Raw genomic sequence first — 26,553 nt, forward strand, 5'->3', positions numbered from 1 at the left:
CAGCAGTGTAAGGCTGTAGTACACAGAGGTAGGTAGATATGTGGCAGTGTAAGCCTGTAGTACACAGTGGTAGTTAGATATGCGGCAGTGTAAGCCTGTATTACACAGTGGTAGGTAGATATGTGTCAGTGTAAGGCTGTAGTACACAGAGGTAGGTAGATACTGTATGCGGCAGTGTAAGGCTGTACTACACAGAGGTAGGTAGATATATGGCAGTGTAAGGCTGTAGTACACAGTGGTAGGTAGATATGTGGCAGTTTAAGGCTGTAGTGCACAGTGGTAGGTAGATATGCGGCAGTGTAAGGCTGAGGTACACAGTGGTAGGTAGATATGCGGCAGTTTAAGGCTGAGGTACACAGTGGTAGGTAGATATGCGGCAGTGTAAGGCTGTAGTACACAGTGGTAGGTAGATATGCAGCTGTGTAAGGCTGTAGTACACAGTGGTAGGTAGATATGCAGCTGTGTAAGGCTGTAGTACACAGTGGTAGGTAGATATGTGGCAGTGTAAGGCTGAGGTACATAGTGGTAGGTAGATATGTGGCTGTGTAAGGCTGTAGTACACAGAGGTAGGTAGATATGCGGCAGTGTAAGGCTGTAGTACACAGAGGTAGGTAGATATATGGCAGTGTAAGGCTGTAGTACACAGTTGTAGGTAGGTAGATATGCGGCTGTGTAAGGCTGTAGTACACAGAGGTAGGTAGATATGCGGCAGTATAAGGCTATAGTACAGAGAGGTAGGTAGATATATGGCAGTGTAAGGCTGTAGTACACAGTGGTAGGTAGATATGTGGCAGTGTAAGGCTGTAGTGCACAGTGGTAGGTAGATATGCGGCAGTGTAAGGCTGAGGTACACAGTGGTAGGTATATATGCGGCTGTACTACACAGAGGTAGGTAAATATGTGGCAGTGTAAGGCTGTAGTGCACAGTGGTAGGTAGATATGTGGCAGTGTAAGGCTGTAGTACACAGTGGTAGGTAGATATGCAGCTGTGTAAGGCTGTTGTACACAGTGGTAGGTAGATATGCGGCAGTGTAAGCCTGTAGTACACAGAGGTAGGTAGATATGTGGCAGTGTAAGGCTGTAGTACACAGTGGTAGGTAGATATGCGGCTGTGTAAGTCGGTAGTACACAGTGGTAGGTAGATACTATGGGGGAAATTTACCAAAATGGATTCGTAGAAAAAAGGTGTATTCGTAGGCAGAAATACACCTTTTTTTTACGAATTTGTATTTTCGGGATTTACAATCCCAAAAATACAACAATTCGTAGTCCTAAAGATGGAACATTCGTATTTGTAGTTACAAATACGAATGTCTACACCATCGATAGGATACGACAGAAATCACCATTCAAAAGAATGGTGGTTTCTGATTTACTAAGCAGCCGTACTGATAATACGGCTGCTTAGTGGTGTAAAACACCCACGCAAATACGACAGGAAAATAGAACACCATTTTCCTGTTCTATTTGCGTTTTAGCCTGCACGGATCAGTCAGATCCGTGCAGGCTGCGGTGTAAAAAAATAGAAAAAAAATGAAATATAAAAAAAAAAACGGCGTGGGGTCCCCCCCACAGCCGAAACCAGCACCAGGCTGAAGGAGCCGGGGCCGGTAATTAAAAATCAGGGAACCCGACAAATAGGGGTTCCCCGATTTTTAACAACCAGCCCCAGGCTCCAGGTCCGGGGCTGGTTCCCAAAATACGGGGGACAAAATGAGTAGGGGTCCCCCGTATTTTAAGAACCAGCCCCAGGCACAACCAGCCGGCAGGGTAATGTCACAGCCGGGGGACACTTATAATATAAGGTCCCGCGGCCAAAACATTCTCCCTACCGACCAGTCAGCCTGGCCAGGGGCCCTGGGGGAGTGGGGACCCCCCCAATGAAGGGGTCCCCCCCCTCCAGGACTTACCTGACCAGGCTGAAGCCTGGTGCTGTCCCCGGTGACCCTGGGCTGTGGTCACCGGGCTGATCTTGGTGTAAAAAATAGAATAAAAACCATTGTCTTTTACTGGTGAACTATGAGTCCCAGCAAGCCTCCCCCGCAAGCTGGGACTTGGAGAACCACAAGTCCCAGCCTGCGGGGCATTAAAGGGCCCGCTGGGTCTTGTAGTGCCACAGTAAAAGAAAGAGTTAAATAAACACACTGACACACGTGAAAAATAAAAGTTTAATACATACATAACACATACATACTGATACTTACCTTTCTTGATCCCGTAGGTAGCCCTGGTCCTGATGTCCTGTGTCGTCCATGTCGGCTGTCTGCGTCGTCCTCCAGGTCCATGTCGACGGTCCGTGTCGTCCTCCAGGTCCATGGCGGTGTCCGGGTCCGAAGAAATCCATGTTGGAGCTGTGGAAGGAAATCCTACTCACCTGGTCCTGCGCTGAAGAAGTCTTGTCTTGATCCGACGTAGTCCAGGTAATCTTCCTGCTGTCGCCGGTCCCCGCTGTCTGCGCTGTCCGTGCATCGCGCTGAGGAGAGATGCTGAAGTTTCATATTCGGCGCCTCTCCTCAGACTGAATTCTATTGGCCGCCTAGCAGGCCAATCAGGAGCCGAGAAAGTCGGCTCCTGATTGGCCCGCTAGGCGGCCAATAGAATTCAGTCTGAGGAGAGGCGCCGAATATGAAACTTCAGCATCTCTCCTCAGCGCGATGCACGGACAGCGCAGACAGCGGGGACCGGCGACAGCAGGAAGATTACCTGGACTACGTCGGATCAAGACAAGACTTCTTCAGCGCAGGAACAGGTGAGTAGGATTTCCTTCCACAGCTCCAACATGGATTTCTTCGAACCCGGACACCGCCATGGACCTGGAGGACGACACGGACCGTCGACATGGACCTGGAGGACGACGCAGACAGCCGACATGGACGACACAGGACATCAGGACCAGGGCTACCTACGGGATCAAGAAAGGTAAGTATCAGTATGTATGTGTTATGTATGTATTAAACTTTTATTTTTCACGTGTGTCAGTGTGTTTATTTAACTCTTTCTTTTACTGTGGCACTACAAGACCCAGCGGGCCCTTTAATGCCCCGCAGGCTGGGACTTGTGGTTCTCCAAGTCCCAGCTTGCGGGGGAGGCTTGCTGGGACTCATAGTTCACCAGTAAAAGACAATGGTTTTTATTCTATTTTTTACACCAAGATCAGCCCGGTGACCACAGCCCAGGGTCACCGGGGACAGCACCAGGCTTCAGCCTGGTCAGGTAAGTCCTGGAGGGGGGGGACCCCTTCATTGGGGGGGTCCCCACTCCCCCAGGGCCCCTGGCCAGGCTGACTGGTCGGTAGGGAGAATGTTTTGGCCGCGGGACCTTATATTATAAGTGTCCCCCGGCTGTGACATTACCCTGCCGGCTGGTTGTGCCTGGGGCTGGTTCTTAAAATACGGGGGACCCCTACTCATTTTGTCCCCCGTATTTTGGGAACCAGCCCCGGACCTGGAGCCTGGGGCTGGTTGTTAAAAATCGGGGAACCCCTATTTGTCGGGTTCCCTGATTTTTAATTACCGGCCCCGGCTCCTTCAGCCTGGTGCTGGTTTCGGCTGTGGGGGGGACCCCACGCCGTTTTTTTTTTAATATTTCATTTTTTTTTCTATTTTTTTACACCGCAGCCTGCACGGATCTGACTGATCCGTGCAGACTGCTAGAAATAATTCGTATTAGCGGCCGTATATACGGCCGCTAATACGAATCATTACACCATCGGAGGGTTACAAAGCAGTCGTATATGACTGCTTTGTAACTGATCCTCCGGAACACGACTTTGCATACGACTTAAACAGTCGTATGCAGTCGTAGGGAAACTACCAATACGAAAAACTAGGTTTTTCATATTGGTAAATTTCCCCCTATATGCGGCAGTGTAAGGCTGTAGTACACAGTGGTAGGTAGATATGCGGCTGTGTAAGTCGGTAGTACACAGTGGTAGGTAGATACTATATGCGGCAGTGTAAGGCTGTAGTACACAGTGGTAGGTAGATATGCGGCTGTGTAAGGATGTAGTACACAGTGGTAGGTAGATATGCGGCTGTGTAAGGCTGAGGTACACAGTGGTACAGTAGGTAGATATGCGGCAGTGTAAAGCTGTAGTACACAGTGGTAGGTTGGCAGCAATGTAACTTATTGCCAGAATTGTCATGAATTGGTTTAGACTTCCCCTGTAACCTTGAATATTCCTGACCCCCAGCATGTATTATAGCCGAGGAATCAACACCCACATGACACCCCATCTTTCTCTTCCAGGAACATTTCTGGAGTTTGGACCAGACTGAAAATAAAATCCCCCCGACTCTCATTATGCAGATATGGGACAATGACAAGTTCTCCTTTGATGACTACTTAGGTAAGGAGTGAATATTGCAGCCAACAGCAACAGAAAACATATGTAATGTACAGTCTTGTCTACTAGGCATTAATACCGTTTCCCTGATAGGAAAGATACAGAGACGCAGGGGTTCTATTGATGATGGGATGTAGCCCATAGCAACCAATCAGAATCTACTTCTTATTCATTTAACTTTCTAGAAGATAATGGATAAAATCTTATTGGTTGCCGATAGCCTCAATATGACATGCGCCGAGAGATGCCTGGTGAGGGCTGGCATCATGCACAAGCAGACTCTGCTGATTAAAGTAATATGCAGCATGCCTATGTTCTGTGTGAGTCTGCGGATCTATCTGCATAAGAAATGCTACGTTACAGGTTATTCCTGGATCAGCAGTCACACGCAGAATATAGCCATGCCACATATCATTTTAATCAGCAGAGTCTGTTTGTGCATATAATTTGCGTATTGATGCAAATATGATATATTTTTAGGGAAAAAAAGCACAAAAGTACACGGCTGCGAATTCATACAGAGGTAGAGTATCGATACACTGCGAATGACCGCCGGAATCCGACTTTAGGACCCCCACCACCACCACCACTCCCAAATCAGGTCGGCTCGGTGTCAGTATAATACCCTTGCTGGGCTGACAGAGAATGGAAGTGATTGTGCTCCGTACACAAAGCCCATTACACCATGTTCCCGCATGACATCACTGATCTGAGCGTTTCCCTAAACATTGGGCAGAGCAGGGGCTGTGTTATGGAGAGAGACTCCAGAGCGGCAGAGCGTGTGGCTTTGCTGACAGAAGCTGCTTTAATGGCCCCGCCAGCTTTCTCTACGCTATGACCGTTGCCTACCATGAAGAGACAGGCATTTCCATGGCACGCCGCGTCAGTCAGATCCAGCACACATCTGGTTTATGTATGGGAGCTTATGTCAAGTTGCTTTGAGTTCGTACCAAGAAATCAGCGCAGGAACAATATCAAATGTTAATTCCAAGCTGAAATGATTGTAATTGAGGTTTGCTCTAAACAATGCCATCAGCGCTGGCTTCCCTGTGCCTCGCTCCCCTGCCAGCAGCTTCTGGGCTCCGAGAGGGGTAGCAGAGACTTATCTGTCTGTATTCTGGGTCTGGCCTCAGATGTGCTCATTATTAGAGGCTGCGAAAGGCCAAAAAGGTTCATTAAACTCTAGCAACAGATAATATGATTCTCCTCTGGGGATGGCATCCTGACGGATGGGATTCCGATGGTCAGAATACCGACGCCAGCATCGACTAGTGGCCAGTAGACCAGCGCCAGGATCCCGACATTGCTTAGGATTAGGTTGCCTGGGGGGGCAGGGTTTAGGTGGAAGGGATGGGTTTAGGCAGCAGGGTTATAAGGTTTAGGGGTAGATGTACAGTATGAAGCAGTGATAAGGGAGGAGAAGTGATAAAGTGCCTGGTACTTTATCACCGGCCAATCAGCTCCTGACTGTTAAGTTACAGGCTGGGTTTAAAAAGGAACAGTTACGAGCTGATTGGCCGGTGATAAAGTACCAGGCAGTTTATCACTTCTCCTGCCTTATCACTGCTTCATATTGTAATAAGGTTTAATATAGTGTCAAAAATGTCACTACAACATTTAGTCAAAACGTTATTTGTATGTTAATTCCCTTTCCGAATGCCGTCCGCCCCCACCCCGCCCACATGCTTACCTACTCTGAGCCAATTCGCAAAGGGGAGCTGCGCATGCCCAGGCCCAAAACATTGTGATAGGGCCGAACTCGCTGTATAGCGATTGAGTCAGAATCACCCCCCCTGGTTTTGCCTATTTTGAAAACGTATTTGTCCTGCGATCAAATCTGAATTAGGCCCTTGGGGTAGATTTGCTAAGCTAATAAAACTGAAAAGTGTAGAAGTTGTTCTTCCCAACCAATCTGATATCGGCAATCGTTTTATATCTTTTGTTTCTTTATAGTTTGCATTTATATTCACTGTAGCTAGAATCTGATTGCTACAGGCAACATCTCAGATTTATTAAGTATACCCACCGCCCACAAGCTGACAAAAACTGTGCATTATCTATGACAATGTAGCTCAGCAGCCTCTGATTTGCCTCAATATCACCAGTTTTCAGCCATTTTATAGATGGCTTCCTCATGAATGTGTTCATACTACAAAATGGCTGCCTCCAGAGGACATTGGTTACACAAAACATCACACAGCCGGTGCTAATCAAAGCGATCTGGATTTGCATTGATACACGTATTAACCACCCCCTCCCAGGCCAGGAGATGTTCTAGGACAGCAGAAGTATACCTAGGTCTACCGAGACCCTCAGTGACACAAGTCCGACCTCCTCCCACTATAACTCTGTCATTATTAAATTCATCTGTCTACTGAAGCACAGTGGGGGCCTCAGATTGGCCTTTGGTACATGTAATATGTTTGGGGTTTCTTCCAGTGAAACCACTTTGGGACGAAATTAAGAAAATGACAAAGTAGAACGCTGGCGCCTGATTACAAACAAATAAACAACTCTCTGCTTTCAGGGTCTGTACAGCTGGATCTGAACCGGATGCCAAGGCCAGCGAAGACGCCAGAGAAGTGCAGCCTGGAGCTGCTGGACGCCTCGGATTCCGCAGACAGATCCGTGTCTCTGTTTGAGCAGAAGACCGTAAAGGGCTGGTGGCCTTGTGTGGGCATGGAGGGAGACCAGAAGATCCTCGCTGTAAGGACCCTGGCATGTCTTGTACCCAATGGAAAATGGCCATGTGATAGTGTGTATTGCTTTCATCATTATGATGTCAGCGTCCTGGGTGGGCCCTAATACCAGTATGTCATCATCTGGGTCTGCTCCCCTTTACACATCAGCGTGGTTGGCCAATCAGAACGCTTTGACGTTTTTCTTTGACTTATTTTCTTCCTCTATCTTTGTCGATATCTGTGCCCTCACACTTTGTAACTTTTATTATGCTCGGTGAGGTGATAAAGCGGCTGGTACTTTATCACTGGGCGGTCAGCTCCTAACAGTAAAGTAATAGCCACATTATCACTTCCCCGAGCTTACTCATGTGGTGGAAAGCATGTTTTACATCCCAAATACTTTTTTATCCACAATTCCAATTTTTCTTTATACTGTACATCAAGTATTTATTGTCCGTTTTAATGTCACCATCGTATTAAGGCAAATTTAGTTGTACTCATTTCACTGTGAAAGTCAGAAATAAACTATGTTCATTGAGCCTAAGGGGCCTACATACTTAGACTACCCAGAACGCTCAGCATGATCGCTCAGCACACAGCGATATGCCAGTGATGTTTGCTGAGCGATCTGTTAGGGCCAATGTTCTCTAGTGAGAACACTGGCCCTGACCAGCGATCTAAGAGATTAATATCCACTATGCTGGATATTCATGAGGCCTGACTAATATTCATGAGGCCTGACTAATATTCATGAGGTCTGATTCAAATTCATGAGGCCTGTCTAATATTCATGTGGCCTGACTAGTATTCATGAGGCCTGATTCAAAGTCATGAGGCCTGATTCAAAGTCATGAGGCCTGACTAATATTCATGAGGCCTGACTAATATTCATGAGGCCTGACTAATATTCATGAGGCCTGACTAATATTCATGTGGCCTGACTAATATTCATGTGGCCTGACTAATATTCATGAGGCCTGATTCAAAGTCATGAGGCCTGACTAATATTCATGAGGCCTGCATAATATTTATGAGGCCTGCATAATATTCATGAGGCCTGCATAATATTCATGAGGCCTGCATAATATTCATGAGGCCTGCATAATATTCATGAGGCCTGACTAATATTCATGAGACCTGATTCAAATTCATGAGGCCTGATTCAAATTCATGAGGCCTGTCTAATATTCATGAGGCCTGATTAAAATTCAGGAGGGCTGATTAAAATTCATGAGGCCTGACTAATATTCATGAGGCCTGACTAATATTCATGAGGCCTGACTAATATTCATGAGGCATTACTAATAACTAATATCAAAGAGGTCTGAATAATATTAAACATCCTAGTACCAGATGTTTGACCACTAACATGTATAGCATAACACATTTAATCATCTTACAATAAAATAAACCTGAAATAAAGACTCGGAGACTTTGGTTTGGCAGAAACTGTTCGCTGATTTATTCAAGCATTTTAAGCTAAATGATTTCATAATTAGTTAAATAAATGTGGCCCAGAAAGACCGGCTAATTAACTAAGCTCCACCCCACAACTAGCATACGTAATCATACCTACCCTATCAAGCGGTATCCGCTCCACCCACTGCATTGACTACCCACCCGTCCGGGTGGGTTCGCTGTCCCAGAGCGGGTGATCCAGCGAAGGCCTAAGTCATTGAGAGGTGAGCGCACCGAAAACAGACCATATACGCTGCATCATCACCGAATGAAGACTTTAACCTGCCGTTCTTTCCCGCCTATCAGCCAACGCGATTAACACCCACCCACCATCAATCCAACAAGGGGAGGGCGGGAACATTTTTCAGGAAAGAGAGGAAGACTCCTCCCTTTCCTGTCCCTCTATCCCGCTAACTAATTCCTTGTCTCCTTATTGGCTCACCGAGTCACATGTTCCCCAAGGTACACACACACAGCTTTGGATGTTTAACTCTCTCCATACCTATTGCAGTCATTACGTTGTTCATCTGAGAGTCTGGCTTGCATTCATTTAAATGCAAACAAAACGATGACACAGATCACATGGTAAGGTTAGTCCAGTACAGCTTCTCCATCCCAAATACAAATGAGACTCATCGCACATGGCTGAATACAGTGTATTCAATGTATGGACCCACAATGTCTACTCGTCTACTGAAAAACTTCTGTGGACATTTTGAATGTCGACCGTTTCATGGTCGACCTAAAGCTTGTTTCAACTGTTAGATTCTGCCGACCATGAGTATGCCAACCATTCATAGATGTCCACGTCTCACTGTCGACCATAGGGTGTCGACCTATTGAATGACCTAGGGTCTGGATACCGAATGGGCAGTGGCAGCGCCCCCCCCCCGGTCGCCGCCCCGCCGAGCACCCCTACCCCGCCGCCCCGCCGAGCACCCCTACCCCGCCGCCCATGCAAACCCCCCCTCAATCTCCCACAGCCTTACCTATCGCGCTGGTCCCGGCGGCTCCGTTCTTCTGCTGAGGACCACCAGAAAATGGCCGCCCCCATACAGCAGACAGTTTCATAGAACTGTGTGCTATATGGGGGCGGCCATTTTCTGGTGGTCCTCAGCAGAAGAACGGAGCCGCCGGGACCAGCGCGATAGGTAAGTCTGCGGGGGATTGAGGAGGGGTTTAACTATAGCACCGCAGCCCCCGGCGCCCCCACATGCACAGCGCCCCCCCCCCCCCCGCGGTGGCGGGGGCTGCGGTGCTATAGTTACGCCCCTGCGAATGGGCAATGTCTTGAGGTACATAAGAGTCAGATACAGTGTAATAGCATCTGTGGCCACAGCTGAGTTCTACCCTCCACAACATTGTGCCTTTCATGTTGATGAATTGTTTTCCCATTACCTTATTAGTTAACCCTTTAAGTTCCAACATCACGGCGAAAGATCTGCAAATATCCACTGAAAATGGCCGCGTCGCTCGCATTTATCATATAAAATCAAATAAAAAATGTTGCGTAAAAAAAAAGAGGATGGGGGAAATTTACTAAGAGGTGTATTCTGCTTCATATGTGATGTTGCTATGGGCAACCAATCAGAATCGACTTCTTATTTATTTAGCACCCTCTAGAAGATAGCAGACAGGATCTGATTGGTTGCCCGTAGCAACATCACATGTGAAGTAAAATACACATCTTAGTAAATGTCAGGATATCAGGAACGCGGCACATATGACATCATTGTAACGTTGCTGCCTATCAGACGTGTAACCTAAACGTGTGAGGAGCATCTCATCCACAGCTGCTCTCCGTGGTTCCTCTCTTTCAGGGAAAGTTGGAAATGACTCTAGAGATTGTAAATGAACAAGAGCGGGATGAGCGTCCGGCTGGGATTGGCCGAGAAGAGCCGAACATGAACCCCAAACTGGAGGACCCCAAGTAAGTTCTCCTAACTCACTGAATTGCTTATGTATTGCAGCTTAGTACATTTACTGGTTAGTCATAGGAAAACAGAATGGTGCCTGGGCGTAATTCATGTTATAAGTCACTACACAATCACTTCTGTTCCAGTATCTTGTTATTTTATATTCCCTTCTCCCAGCAATAGCTCATCGCCTGTCATGTACTGATCATTACTCAGACCACACTCCCATCCACATCTAATATAATGTATGATATGCTGAGCCTTATCTGGTGCCCAGTATAATATACTGAGCCTTACCTGGTGCCCAGTATAATATACTGAGCCTTATCTGGTGCCCAGTATAATATACTGAGCCTTATCTGGTGCCCAGTATAATATACTGAGCCTTATCTGGTGCCCAGTATAATATACTGAGCCTTATCTGGTGCCCAGTATAATATACTGAGCCTTATCTGGTGCCCAGTATAATATACTGAGCCTTACCTGGTGCCCTGTATAATATACTGAGCCTTATCTGGTGCCCAGTATAATATACTGAGCCTTATCTGGTGCCCAGTATAATATACTGAGCCTTATCTGGTGCCCTGTATAATATACTGAGCTTTATCTGGTGCCCAGTATAATATACTGAGCCTTATCTGGTGCCCTGTATAATATACTGAGCCTTACCTGGTGCCCTGTATAATATACTGAGCCTTATCTGGTGCCCTGTATAATATACTGAGCCTTATCTGCTGCCTAGTATAATATACTGAGCCTTATCTGGTGCCATGTATAATATACTGAGCCTTACATGGTGCCATGTATAATATACTGAGCCTTATCTGGTGCCCTGTATAATATACTGAGCCTTATCTGGTGCCCTGTATAATATACTGAGCCTTATCTGGTGCCCTGTATGATATACTGAGCCTTATCTGGTGCCCAGTATAATATACTGAGCCTTATCTGGTGCCCAGTATAATATACTGAGCCTTATCTGGTGCCCAGTATAATATACTGAGCCTTATCTGGTGCCCTGTATAATATACTGAGCCTTATCTGGTGCCTAGTATAATATACTGAGCCTTATCTGGTGCCCTGTATAATATACTGAGCCTTATCTGGTGCCCTGTATAATATACTGAGCCTTATCTGGTGCCTAGTATAATATACTGAGCCTTATCTGGTGCCCTGTATCATATACTGAGCCTTATCTGGTGCCCTGTATAATATACTGAGCCTTATCTGGTGCCCTGTATAATATACTGAGCCTTATCTGGTGCCCAATATAATATACTGAGCCTTATCTGGTGCCCTGTATAATATACTGAGCCTTATCTGGTGCCCTGTATAATATACTGAGCCTTATCTGGTGCCTAGTATAATATACTGAGCCTTATCTGGTGCCCAGTATAATATACTGAGCCTTATCTGGTGCCCAGTATAATATACTGAGCCTTATCTGGTGCCCAGTATAATATACTGAGCCTTACCTGGTGCCCTGTATAATATACTGAGCCTTATCTGGTGCCCTGTATAATATACTGAGCCTTATCTGGTGCCCTGTATAATATACTGAGCCTTATCTGGTGCCCTGTATAATATACTGAGCCTTATCTGGTGCCTAGTATAATATACTGAGCCTTATCTGGTGCCCTGTATCATATACTGAGCCTTATCTGGTGCCCTGTATAATATACTGAGCCTTATCTGGTGCCCTGTATAATATACTGAGCCTTATCTGGTGCCCTGTGTAATATACTGAGCCTTACCTGGTGCCCTGTGTAATATACTGAGCCTTACCTGGTGCCCTGTGTAATATACTGAGCCTTACCTGGTGCCCTGTACTTACCTGGTGCCCTGTATAATATACTGAGCCTTACCTGGTGCCCTGTATAATATACTGAGCCTTACCTGGTGCCCTGTATAATATACTTAGCCTTATCTGGTGCCTAGTATAATATACTGAGCCATATCTGGTGCCCTGTATAATATACTGAGCCTTACCTGGTGCCCTGTATAATATACTGAGCCTTACCTGGTGCCTAGTATAATAAACTGAGCCTTATCTGGTGCCCTGTATAATATACTGAGCCTTATCTGTTGCCAAGAATAATATACTGAGCCTTATCTGGTGCCCTGTATAATATACTGAGCCTTATCTGGTGCCCTGTATAATATACTGAGCCTTACCTGGTGCCCTGTATAATATACTGAGCCTTATCTGGTGCCCTGTGTAATATACTGAGCCTTACCTGGTGCCCTGTGTAATATACTGAGCCTTACCTGGTGCCCTGTGTAATATACTGAGCCTTACCTGGTGCCCTGTGTAATATACTGAGCCTTACCTGGTGCCCTGTACTTACCTGGTGCCCTGTATAATATACTGAGCCTTACCTGGTGCCCTGTATAATATACTGAGCCTTACCTGGTGCCCTGTATAATATACTGAGCCTTACCTGGTGCCCTGTATAATATACTGAGCCTTACCTGGTGCCCTGTATAATATACTGAGCCTTACCTGGTGCCCTGTATAATATACTGAGCCTTACCTGGTGCCCTGTATAATATACTGAGCCTTACCTGGTGCCCTGTATAATATACTGAGCCTTACCTGGTGCCCTGTATAATATACTGAGCCTTATCTGGTGCCCTGTATCATATACTGAGCCTTATCTGGTGCCCTGTATAATATACTGAGCCTTAACTGGTGCCCTGTGTGATATACTGAGCCTTATCTGGTGCCAAGTATCATATACTGAGCCTTACCTGGTGCTCTGTGTAATATACTGAGCCTTACCTGGTGCCCTGTGTAATATACTGAGCCTTACCTGGTGCCCTGTGTAATATACTGAGCCTTACCTGGTGCCCTGTGTAATATACTGAGCCTTACCTGGTGCCCTGTGTAATATACTGAGCCTTACCTGGTGCCCTGTATAATATACTGAGCCTTACCTGGTGCCCTGTATAATATACTGAGCCTTACCTGGTGCCCTGTATAATATACTGAGCCTTACCTGGTGCCCTGTGTAATATACTGAGCCTTACCTGGTGCCCTGTGTAATATACTGAGCCTTACCTGGTGCCCTGTATAATATACTGAGCCTTACCTGGTGCCCTGTACTTACCTGGTGCCCTGTATAATATACTGAGCCTTACCTGGTGCCCTGTATAATATACTGAGCCTTACCTGGTGCCCTGTATAATATACTGAGCCTTACATGGTGCCATGTATAATATACTGAGCCTTATCTGGTGCCCTGTATAATATACTGAGCCTTATCTGGTGCCCTGTATAATATACTGAGCCTTATCTGGTGCCCTGTATGATATACTGAGCCTTATCTGGTGCCCAGTATAATATACTGAGCCTTATCTGGTGCCCAGTATAATATACTGAGCCTTATCTGGTGCCCAGTATAATATACTGAGCCTTATCTGGTGCCCTGTATAATATACTGAGCCTTATCTGGTGCCTAGTATAATATACTGAGCCTTATCTGGTGCCCTGTATAATATACTGAGCCTTATCTGGTGCCCTGTATAATATACTGAGCCTTATCTGGTGCCTAGTATAATATACTGAGCCTTATCTGGTGCCCTGTATCATATACTGAGCCTTATCTGGTGCCCTGTATAATATACTGAGCCTTATCTGGTGCCCTGTATAATATACTGAGCCTTATCTGGTGCCCAATATAATATACTGAGCCTTATCTGGTGCCCTGTATAATATACTGAGCCTTATCTGGTGCCCTGTATAATATACTGAGCCTTATCTGGTGCCTAGTATAATATACTGAGCCTTATCTGGTGCCCAGTATAATATACTGAGCCTTATCTGGTGCCCAGTATAATATACTGAGCCTTATCTGGTGCCCAGTATAATATACTGAGCCTTACCTGGTGCCCTGTATAATATACTGAGCCTTACCTGGTGCCCTGTATAATATACTGAGCCTTATCTGGTGCCCTGTATAATATACTGAGCCTTATCTGGTGCCCTGTATAATATACTGAGCCTTATCTGGTGCCTAGTATAATATACTGAGCCTTATCTGGTGCCCTGTATCATATACTGAGCCTTATCTGGTGCCCTGTATAATATACTGAGCCTTATCTGGTGCCCTGTATAATATACTGAGCCTTATCTGGTGCCCTGTGTAATATACTGAGCCTTACCTGGTGCCCTGTGTAATATACTGAGCCTTACCTGGTGCCCTGTGTAATATACTGAGCCTTACCTGGTGCCCTGTACTTACCTGGTGCCCTGTATAATATACTGAGCCTTACCTGGTGCCCTGTATAATATACTGAGCCTTACCTGGTGCCCTGTATAATATACTTAGCCTTATCTGGTGCCTAGTATAATATACTGAGCCATATCTGGTGCCCTGTATAATATACTGAGCCTTACCTGGTGCCCTGTATAATATACTGAGCCTTACCTGGTGCCTAGTATAATAAACTGAGCCTTATCTGGTGCCCTGTATAATATACTGAGCCTTATCTGTTGCCAAGAATAATATACTGAGCCTTATCTGGTGCCCTGTATAATATACTGAGCCTTATCTGGTGCCCTGTATAATATACTGAGCCTTACCTGGTGCCCTGTATAATATACTGAGCCTTATCTGGTGCCCTGTGTAATATACTGAGCCTTACCTGGTGCCCTGTGTAATATACTGAGCCTTACCTGGTGCCCTGTGTAATATACTGAGCCTTACCTGGTGCCCTGTGTAATATACTGAGCCTTACCTGGTGCCCTGTACTTACCTGGTGCCCTGTATAATATACTGAGCCTTACCTGGTGCCCTGTATAATATACTGAGCCTTACCTGGTGCCCTGTATAATATACTGAGCCTTACCTGGTGCCCTGTATAATATACTGAGCCTTACCTGGTGCCCTGTATAATATACTGAGCCTTACCTGGTGCCCTGTATAATATACTGAGCCTTACCTGGTGCCCTGTATAATATACTGAGCCTTACCTGGTGCCCTGTATAATATACTGAGCCTTACCTGGTGCCCTGTATAATATACTGAGCCTTATCTGGTGCCCTGTATCATATACTGAGCCTTATCTGGTGCCCTGTATAATATACTGAGCCTTAACTGGTGCCCTGTGTGATATACTGAGCCTTATCTGGTGCCAAGTATCATATACTGAGCCTTACCTGGTGCCCTGTGTAATATACTGAGCCTTACCTGGTGCCCTGTGTAATATACTGAGCCTTACCTGGTGCCCTGTGTAATATACTGAGCCTTACCTGGTGCCCTGTGTAATATACTGAGCCTTACCTGGTGCCCTGTATAATATACTGAGCCTTACCTGGTGCCCTGTATAATATACTGAGCCTTACCTGGTGCCCTGTATAATATACTGAGCCTTACCTGGTGCCCTGTGTAATATACTGAGCCTTACCTGGTGCCCTGTGTAATATACTGAGCCTTACCTGGTGCCCTGTATAATATACTGAGCCTTACCTGGTGCCCTGTACTTACCTGGTGCCCTGTATAATATACTGAGCCTTACCTGGTGCCCTGTATAATATACTGAGCCTTATCTGGTGCCCTGTATAATATACTGAGCCTTACCTGTTGCCCTGTATAGTATACTGAGCCTTACCTGGTGCCCTGTATAATATACTGAGCCTTACCTGGTGCCCTGTACTTACCTGGTGCCCTGTATAATATACTGAGCCTTACCTGGTGCCCTGTATAATATACTGAGCCTTACCTGGTTCCCGTGATAAGGCACCAGTTAAGGCTCAGTACTGTATATTAAGCCACCCATTATAACTACTTCACTGTGTCTGTATACAGATGGAACACATTCGGTTTATGTGTCCTCTGATCTGACACCCTAATATATGGGTGTCTGTGCCCACTCCTTTATTTATGGCCTTACACTGGCATATAGCACAATCAGTGCACCACGTGGCAGACACTTCATCATGCCACTAGCAGAAAACATCCACAATGCATCAGTACCGTGTTTGCGTATTATGTGGTCAGTGTGTAATCCAATGATCACCATTTGGTTTCAGGCGACCAGAGACGTCATTCCTGTGGTTCACGTCACCCTTCAAGACCCTGAAGTATATCCTCTGGAGGAGATACAAGTGGCTCATCCTCGTTGTGCTCATCGTTGTCGTCTTGCTGCTCTTCCTTGGAATCTTCTTGTACTCCTTCCCGGTAAGATATCAGCCATGGCTGCCTTTCAGAAGGGGCCACAAGCAATCATCCTGAGCCTCTGCCCTGTACCGTGATACATAGTAGTTACAGATCATTGATCGAGGCACGGGACATCATGACCTATCCTCTAAGCAGGTTTATCCAACAGGAGAGTGAAGTAATGAGTATGACCGTTACACCTCGTGGGGAAAGTGTCCTTGCTCCACAGGTGGGTGTCTGTACTCTCATCCTGTCAGACTGCTGGAACCATTCATCCCAATAGTAAGAAATGGGACTCAACACCACAGTCTCTACTCATCAGGCAGACCTCTGTTAGCCATCTGGACACCAGAGTATTGTGCAATCTATGGTATGTAGCACTACCAGTGCTGGACTGTGGGTTTTGGTGGCCTTAGCTTTGGTTTTGACCCTCAGATAAACAGGCCCAGGACACAGTATGAGATTGGGAGCCTGAATATGTGTGCAATTTGATGACATGGGGCTCATACATTATAAGACCCATCAGGACTATGGAATCTGCCTCGCATACGAAAACTGATAGAGGGAAATCATAGAAAGAGCATAGGGTCTGGATAAGGGAGCCCAGGCAGCTGTCCCATCTGTCCTTGTCACAACATCTCAGTGACTGTCACTCTCGCCATGCCCCCTCACAGGACATGCAGGGACAGGACACTGCTTCATGGTATGCACAAACCCTCAGAGCCTCTGGTTGTTCCATAATCAGTCATTAGTTTTATTACTTGTGGGCAGCATCGGAGCCTCTCTCCAAACCTGCAAGCCACCTGCACCTTCTGGGCGGCCTCGTGCTTAGGTAATCTGGGTATCATCTAGTGCAGAGATGGGGAACCTTCGGCCCTCCAGCTGTTGTTGAACTGCACATCCCAGCAGGCCCTGCTACAGTTTTGCTATTTGGCCATACTAAAAACTGTTGCAGGGCATGCTGGGATATGTAGTTCAACAACAGCTGGAGGGCCGAAGGTTCCCCATCCCTGATCTAGTGGATAGACTTCTTAAATTCTATTGGGCTTTGGTATGATGGTGAGGAAGGAAGAGTTACGCAGGGAGATTATCCGCTCCTAAACCACATGGGTCCCAACAAAAGGAATCTCCTGACCGTAACCCTTATACCCCGCCGCCTAAACTTAACAACCCTCCCTCTGCCCTGCAGCCTGACCTAACACCCCTCCAATCCTAAGTCACCTCCCTAGTGCCTTAAACCCCTTCTACACCGGCCTGATCCTGACCCACCCTGGCATACTTATGTTTGGAATTCAGACAATCGTGATTCCGGTGCTGGCCTCAATTGATTTTGGGATTCAGTGCTGGTCTCCTGACGGGAACCTGGTGTTGTTCTAGTGAATGCCACCATCCTGACCACTGGGATGCAGAATGCCATATTCCCTCCTGTTGTACACACGGATCCAGCACAATGGTGCCTATCCATGTGCTGCAGAGAGGGAAGGGTTTCCATCTACTTCTTGTAGGCCTGTAGATTACTGTGGCCTAAACCCTTACACTGAATCGCATCTATTGTGAAATGTCCTGGTATAGAGTCCTTCCTTGCCTTGGTGTTGGGTTGGCTTGCAGCTTTTGCATTGTGTAGTAAGATACATCATCTCCCATCATGAGACCCATTCATGGCTATATCTTGTAGCCAGATCTTATGCCCTAACTATTTTGAGAATTTAAAAAGGCAAATAGGAGGATCCACCAACTTCCCAACCACTGCTGATGGGTCTACAGCTCAACGTTACTGCAGACTGTGATACTACAGTAGATCTTCCTGTGCCCATGAGTACTACTGCTACCCCAGATCTAACTGTGGTGGGCTGGGTCATCTATGACTCCTGATGCTAATAATGTCCCTGCTTCTCTCCCTCTCCTCTCACAGAATTACGCTGCTATGAAACTGATGAAACCGTTCAGTTAGACAAGAAAGCCGTGCTGAGATAAAGACTCCTGTACAAACTGGCACCTTCTCCATGGCAACCACAGTCAGACTACTGTACAGGATATGTAACCTATATGACCTTATGCAAGATTACACAGACCCTATGCTGCTGCCTCTATTTCCATCGCTCCAGCCCAGAATGACTGGTATCGCTGGTTATACTCAGGATTCATTACACTGAATATTTGCAGCCACATTAGACATTGTGCCACGAACACAATGCACACACTGATCGGACTAACTGTAACACACAGATATAGGACACACTGTACGATCTCATCCATAGCTACATAGATCAGAGAAAGTGTGAACTCCACAAGCTGAGCCATGAGTCCTATTTGTTATGGTAAAGAACGCCACTGCTCATTGTATTGGTATTGTTTTAGAATTGGCCACTGCTTGATGTGACGTTTGGCTTAAACAGTGACTTTAGTTAACCTGCATCAATGTCATTTGTGGCTGCGAGTTGGGCATAAAAGCTGCATTAGATTTCAGGCCCATGTAACTAAGACGCTGGCGGCGCAGCAATAAATGATAGCATTTCTCTTCTGTATAGTATATATAAATCCCCGCACTGAGCAAGGTCCTTGTGAACTGTGTCCCGGACTCTTTGCAGTTGTTGTAGACTAGTCTTGCAGTATTACTGTTATATAGCCAGTAAATCCCAGGCCTTGTGTATTATTGTGCTTGCGTATGCTTTATGCTTAATTTGCTTTGAGTGCTAGATCTGCTTGCTGCCTTCTGCCTATGTTTTCATTCTGTCTGTCCCTGTGACGACAGTCTGGTGTCTCAGGAAAGAGATGCATTCTGGGTGTGTCGTACCTGCACTTTAGCAGATGACTCTTACAGTATGTGCCTTTGTGCCGCACCTCAGGGGCGGGTGCTAAGCCAGAAAGGGCGACTCCCAGGAGGACTCACCATGTTATGCACTGACACTGCCAGCATGTAACCAATGCACTTTCTATCGTTTGCACCATGTCATAGACAGAAGCTGTATGGACGTGTGTTTGTGTGTGTGTCATTACCAGAATAGGTAATGTGAGGCGGATAATACTAACTGACAGCAGACACACTGAAGCGTTTATAGGTGCGCAGCGACCTTTTCTTCAGCTATGCATTTTCTGTGGTGCAGTCAGAATGCTGGTCACATGACCACTACAGTCCAGTGTAAGCCATGATAGTTTAGCTGTATCTTATTGGCTCTCTTCTCTGGAGTCACACTAATATCTCCTGCTAAGTCTGGTAGACCAGGACACGTTCTAAGTTCTGCAAGTGTTCACATGTCACATACAGCTATGTATATAGTGACTGCTACTGGCGTTACTGTGTTGTGCCAGATTCCCAACCTAGCGGAGATAGGACAGAACATACTAGATCCTGTAGATTGTGCTAGAGAATGCCATCCGTCTAGGATCACGCTTGCACAGTGCGACAGCTGCGCCTTAAGACACCCCACCATGGGTAGTAATTCCCATACTCTTTTCTAAAATCATGTTTGCATTCAGTGGGCGATAATCACAGCCGAGGGCAATGATCAGCATTGTGATCACCATGCCTCAGGCGTGTGAGAGCTGCTGCAATCCCACTCGCAAGGAAGATTTCCTGGTTAGGGGACAGGAAGTGACATTAGGAGGTGTTAACGGGGAGTTTATGGGGAAAGCTGAGGTCTTGCCATGGCCACATCCAACACTGTCATAAAGGATCCTTCCCAAAGCGTACAGGTAGAGGTTATCGTATCTGTAGGACTCCTCATATCCATTTAGAAACGTCTCTACTGTCACCTATTTCCATTCAGTCCTTGGTTTACCTTAATGCCCCCTTTCCTTGGCCTAAGATAAGTATGATAAATGTAGGAAACACCATTTGTGACTTATTGTAAGTTTACGGATATTGATAAAAGAACATTTTTACTTGACAGAAAGACATCAGTATAACAGTAGGTGACACATGTATCACTGCAGATTATTTTATTTCATTGTATTTATGTTAATGTTTATACTATTAAAATCATATGCCAAAGAAAGCATGCGTGTCGTGTGATTACTGCGGAACAGTGGTGATGTCACACTTTATAATCTGTGCGTTGTGACATCATCTTATCGTTTGCTGACTGTCCGAGGGCTGGTTGCGATCCAATGCTCCAGCCTCAGAACATGTGTTGTACAGTATTGCACAGCTGCTTCCCCGTCAGCCATATTGGAATCCCACCCTTCACCAACTAACAGTGATACAAGTGACATTGGATTGCAGGAGGCAGCTGGTCTCTTTAGCACGTCGGTGGGATATGTCTGGAGAATAGAGCCAGGGTGCAGCTCAGTGACGTATACATGTCACTGCAGGACCCCAGGCAATAATGTGACTGTCTTACTGTCCTGGTATAACAGCGCTCAGTAGGATTGGAGCCCATTCATTTTGCCAGGTGAAGGAAGTGGGTTATTATCCTGTACACTGTCAGCAATGCTGTAAGACTGATAAGAAGCAGATCTACATTCTGTGGTAATTATCCCGGCACGTTTGGCAGAATCCAGATGCCGATTTCTATGCACTGTTGGTGTAAGCATGGTATTGCTGGCCTTTGTAGTGTGACGTTATTGGAAGGTTATAGCCGATCACTGACTACACTGTAACCCTTACATGTACAGTGTGTGGACTGCAGGCCAGGTGTACCTGTAGTGTGTGGCAGGACTGTAGTGCAGTCAGGGGGTGTACACTACCCAGAAGGTGTCCCTTTTCATCTGTGTTACCTGGCCTCAGAGCCATTCACCAAATTGGCTTCTATAGCTTCATTTATAAATTGGCGAGAAGGCGCTCTCGACCAGCAGTCAGGTGGAGTGTCAGGTGGTCTTTGTGCGGTATTGCCCCCCTCTGCTAGGACGGCGGGCGAGTCCCAGGCTCCAGCGGTGGGATGTTGGCCACTTCATGGAAGTGTCCGCGCCAGGCCATAGAAGGGGTGGTATGTCCGTCACAGCGCGGGCTGTACCCCGCAAGAAGGGGTGTTTTCAGATTGGGGCGCTTCGGTTGCTACCATGAGCAACACCCGAGATGACTGGTGCTGGTCTCAAGTGCTTTCTTTGCCATCCCTTAGAGAAATAGGGGTCATACCATTACAATCAATATTTATGACCTATTTAAACTTACGCAGTGGTTGTCCGTGTCGTTATTTATAGATAAAGGCGTTTGTGTGATTTATTTCTAGGCATAAGAGTTAAGTAAAGGTATCGGCCAAGCAGCATGATTCATTAGGCACCTTAGTGGCAATTCACTAATAGGTATAATTTAGATTTAGCTCCGTACCCCTTCGATGTACTCCCCTTTTGCACACCGCTGTAGCTTATTATATGCCAGCTGTCATCAGCCCTGTAACTTTCATATTTACCTCAGTAACAGATGCAAAATGGCTTCCCTTGATTACAGATTTGACATTAGGAAATGGAAAGAAGTCATGCATTGCTAGGTCAGGTGAGTATTTAAGGTGTTCTAGCACCGCAATCTGTTTCTCGGCCAAAACGACTTCACAGAGAGAGCTGTGTGGGCTGGTGCGTTCATGGAGGATGAAATTCTGGTCTCTTTCTTCTGATTCTGCATTCTTAGGGCCGGCCTAATTCAGACCTGATTGCTGGGCTGCTAATCCTCAGAGCCCGGTGAGCAGTTAGTCACCACCCTGCCAGAGTGTAAACCCGCCAAGCCATCACAGCCGTGCGAATCTCCGGAAATCCACTCAGAATTCCCCCACACCCACACGAGTGCAGCGGCAGACATACTCAGTGGCTGCGGTGAACCATGGCAGATCAGGGGTGGAGCTGACATCAGAGGTCCTCCCTTCAAACGCCTGGGGCCGCCTGCAACTTTCGCAGACATTCCTTGAAAATGGTTGGGTGCCACCTCAAAACACCGGGCTCCTGTCAATCACCCTGCCTACGCTGGCTTTGTTCGCAGGGAGTCCTCACACATGTGCACTACCATCCATGTGCATGAGCAGTATATCGGTTCTCAATTAGTGTTGTGAGTGTGCACCTACATTTTTGTTCTGTGTGGCACTACAAATCTCAGCAGTCCAGACCTCCCCCCTCCAAGGATTCTCTGTCTGCCTCCTACAGAGAGATAATGAATGGCTATCAGCATGCTGATTGGTGGGTGTCTGGAGCTATCTGCCAATCAGAGTTCTGACAAGCATGCATTGTATGGAACGCTTTGCCCAGGACCTACGATGCTGATAAGATGGCCCTGGTGTGGCCTAGTCGGAAGGTGTATGTATAGGGGTGAGGTACGATATCACTGCTGGCATAGTGCAGGAAGACTGTGCATAAGAAAGAAGCAGGTGGACACAGCACAGGGGAATACTAGGAGTGTAACCAGCAGACACATCCCCCTGTGCTGGGCACAATTACACAGAGGGAGCCTGGCAGTAGTGGAACACTATATGTGTGCCAGGGTATAATACTGCTGGTGCCAGGACTCAGGAAAAATACATTTATACCCAAAATAGCCCTGATCGTCTAGTAAACTGGAATGCAGGATACTTGGGGTCACTTTAGGGCCCTTATTGTATTTAGAACATAACTATGTCCCTATAAATGTGAAATGGTGCTATTGTGGCTGGGTGACTGTGGTCTCAGGGCTGGGTCACTCTACACTACACAATGCTGCTATATTGCTGCGGCTGTCCACACTGACACCCAGGAATGTACAGTGTGTATGGGATGGATTATACCCTGCGGCTGGGTGACAATTACAGACGCTCACTGATCTCTTACTGGTTAATGCTGACTACCATTATCCTTCAGTCTTATGTGGTCCTGACTCCTCTGCAGCCTGGGCTGGGAAAGCTGGGTGTCATTTTCTCAAACCTCATCAGTCCAGCACTGCGTCCAAGCACATACGTAATACCAGCAGCACCTGAGCACATCCTTTATACCAGCAGCACCTGAGCACATCCGTTATACCAGCGGCACCTGAGCACATCCGTTATACCAGCGGCACCTGAGCACATCCATTATACCACCCGCACCCGAGCACATCCGTTATACCACCCGCACCCGAGCACATCCGGTATACAAGCCCCACCGAGCACATCCGATATACCAGCAGCACCTGAGCACATCCGTAATACCAGCAGCACCTGAGCACATCCGATATACCAGCAGCACCTGAGCACATCCTTTATACCAGCAGCACCTGAGCACATCCGTTATACCAGCGGCACCTGAGCACATCCGTTATACCAGCAGCACCTGAGCACATCCTTTATACCAGCAGCACCTGAGCACATCCGTTATACCAGCGGCACCTGAGCACATCCGTTATACCAGCGGCAACTGAGCACATCCGTTATACCAGCAGCACCTGAGCACATCCGTTATACCAGCGGCACCTGAGCACATCCGTTATACCAGCGGCACCTGAGCACATCCGTTATACCAGCGGCACCTGAGCACATCCGATATACCAGCAGCACCTGAGCACATCCTTTATACCAGCAGCACCTGAGCACATCCGTTATACCAGCGGCACCTGAGCACATCCGTTATACCAGAGGCACCCGAGCACATCCATTATACCAGCAGCACCTGAGAACATCCGTTATACCAGCAGCACCCGAGTAAATCCATTATACCAGCCACACCGAGCAAATCCGTTATACCAGCAGCACCTGAGCACATCCGTTATACCAGCAGCACCTGAGCACATCCGTTATACCAGCAGCACCTGAGCACATCCGATATACCAGCAGCACCTGAGCACATCCGTTATACCAGCAGCACCTGAGCACATCCGTCATACCAGCAGCACCTGAGCACATCCGTTATACCAGCAGCACCTGAGCACATCCGTTATACCAGCCGCACCCGAGCACATCCGTTATACCAGCCGCACCCGAGCACATCCGTTATACCAGCAGCACCTGAGCACATCCGTTATACCAGCAGCACCTGAGCACATCCATTATACCAGCAGTACCTGAGCACATCCTTTATACCAGCAACTCCTGAGCACATGCGTTATACCAGCGGCACCTGAGCACATGCGTTATACCAGCGGCACCTGAGCACATGCGTTCTACCAGCAGCACCTGAGCGCATCCATTATACCACCCGCACCCGAGCACATCCGTTATACCACCCGCACCCGAGCACATCCGGTATACAAGCCCCACCGAGCACATCCGATATACCAGCAGCACCTGAGCACATCCGTAATACCAGCAGCACCTGAGCACATCCGATATACCAGCAGCACCTGAGCACATCCTTTATACCAGCAGCACCTGAGCACATCCGTTATACCAGCGGCACCTGAGCACATCCGTTATACCAGCAGCACCTGAGCACATCCTTTATACCAGCAGCACCTGAGCACATCCGTTATACCAGCGGCACCTGAGCACATCCGTTATACCAGCGGCAACTGAGCACATCCGTTATACCAGCAGCACCTGAGCACATCCGTTATACCAGCGGCACCTGAGCACATCCGTTATACCAGCGGCACCTGAGCACATCCGTTATACCAGCGGCACCTGAGCACATCCGATATACCAGCAGCACCTGAGCACATCCTTTATACCAGCAGCACCTGAGCACATCCGTTATACCAGCGGCACCTGAGCACATCCGTTATACCAGAGGCACCCGAGCACATCCATTATACCAGCAGCACCTGAGAACATCCGTTATACCAGCAGCACCCGAGTAAATCCATTATACCAGCCACACCGAGCAAATCCGTTATACCAGCAGCACCTGAGCACATCCGTTATACCAGCAGCACCTGAGCACATCCGTTATACCAGCAGCACCTGAGCACATCCGATATACCAGCAGCACCTGAGCACATCCGTTATACCAGCAGCACCTGAGCACATCCGTCATACCAGCAGCACCTGAGCACATCCGTTATACCAGCAGCACCCGAGCACATCCGTTATACCAGCCGCACCCGAGCACATCCGTTATACCAGCCGCACCCGAGCACATCCGTTATACCAGCAGCACCTGAGCACATCCGTTATACCAGCAGCACCTGAGCACATCCATTATACCAGCAGTACCTGAGCACATCCTTTATACCAGCAACTCCTGAGCACATGCGTTATACCAGCGGCACCTGAGCACATGCGTTATACCAGCGGCACCTGAGCACATGCGTTCTACCAGCAGCACCTGAGCGCATCCGTTATATCAGCAGCACCTGAGGACATCCGTTATACCAGCGGCTCCTGAGCACATCCATTATATCAGCAGCACCTGAGGACATCCGTTATATCAGCAGCACCTGAGCACATCCGTTATACCAGCAGCACCTGAGCACATCCGTTATATCAGCAGCACCTGAGGACATCCGTTATACCAGCAGCACCTGAGGACATCCTTTATACCAGCGGCACCTGATCACATGCATAATACCAGCAGCACCTGAGCGCATCCGTTATACCAGCAGCACCTGAGCGCATTCGTTATACAAGCAGCACCTGAGCGCATTCGTTATACCAGCAGCATCGGAGCACATGCATTATACCAGCGGCACCTGAGCACATCCGTTATACCAGCAGCACCTGAGCACATCCGTTATATCAGCGGCACCTGAGCACATCCGTTATACCAGCGGCACCTGAGCACATCCGTTATACCAGCGGCACCTGAGCACATCCGTTATACCAGCGGCACCTGAGCGCATCCGGTATACCAGCAGCACCTGAGCACATTCGTTATACCAGCAGCACCTGAGCACATGCGTTATACCAGCGGCACATGAGCACCTGAGCACATGCATTATACCAGCGGCACCTGAGCACATCCGTTATACCAGCAGCACTCGAGCACATCCATTATACCAGCGGTACCCGAGCACATCCGTTATACCAGTGGCACCTGAGCACATCCGTTATACCAGCGGCACTCGAGCACATCTATTATACCAGCGGTACCAGAGCACATCCGTTATACCAGCAGCACCTGAGCACATCCGTTACACCAGCGGCACCTGATCACATGCGTTATACCAGCGGCACATGAGCACATCC

General features: G+C 47.4%; 1 protein-coding gene across 9 annotated transcripts in view; it reads left to right on the plus strand.

Moving 5' to 3' along the window:
* DYSF (dysferlin) overlaps positions 1 to 20,550 on the plus strand; it is a 248,303-nt gene extending 227,753 nt beyond the window's left edge. For all 9 annotated transcript variants that reach the window (XM_083187755.1, XM_083188146.1, XM_083187910.1 and 6 more), the window contains 5 exons: positions 4,249 to 4,348; positions 6,873 to 7,051; positions 10,305 to 10,414; positions 16,435 to 16,582; positions 18,474 to 20,550. In XM_083187755.1, coding sequence (XP_083043881.1) covers positions 4,249 to 4,348; positions 6,873 to 7,051; positions 10,305 to 10,414; positions 16,435 to 16,582; positions 18,474 to 18,512 — 576 coding nt within the window. In that variant the 3' untranslated portion in view covers positions 18,513 to 20,550. The remainder of the gene's footprint in view (positions 1 to 4,248; positions 4,349 to 6,872; positions 7,052 to 10,304; positions 10,415 to 16,434; positions 16,583 to 18,473) is intronic.
* The last annotated feature ends 6,003 nt before the right edge of the window (positions 20,551 to 26,553 follow it).

The sequence above is a fragment of the Crinia signifera genome, chromosome 1 (genome assembly GCF_055691185.1).
Source record: "Crinia signifera chromosome 1, ASM5569118v1, whole genome shotgun sequence".
Lineage (NCBI taxonomy): Eukaryota > Metazoa > Chordata > Amphibia > Anura > Myobatrachidae > Crinia > Crinia signifera.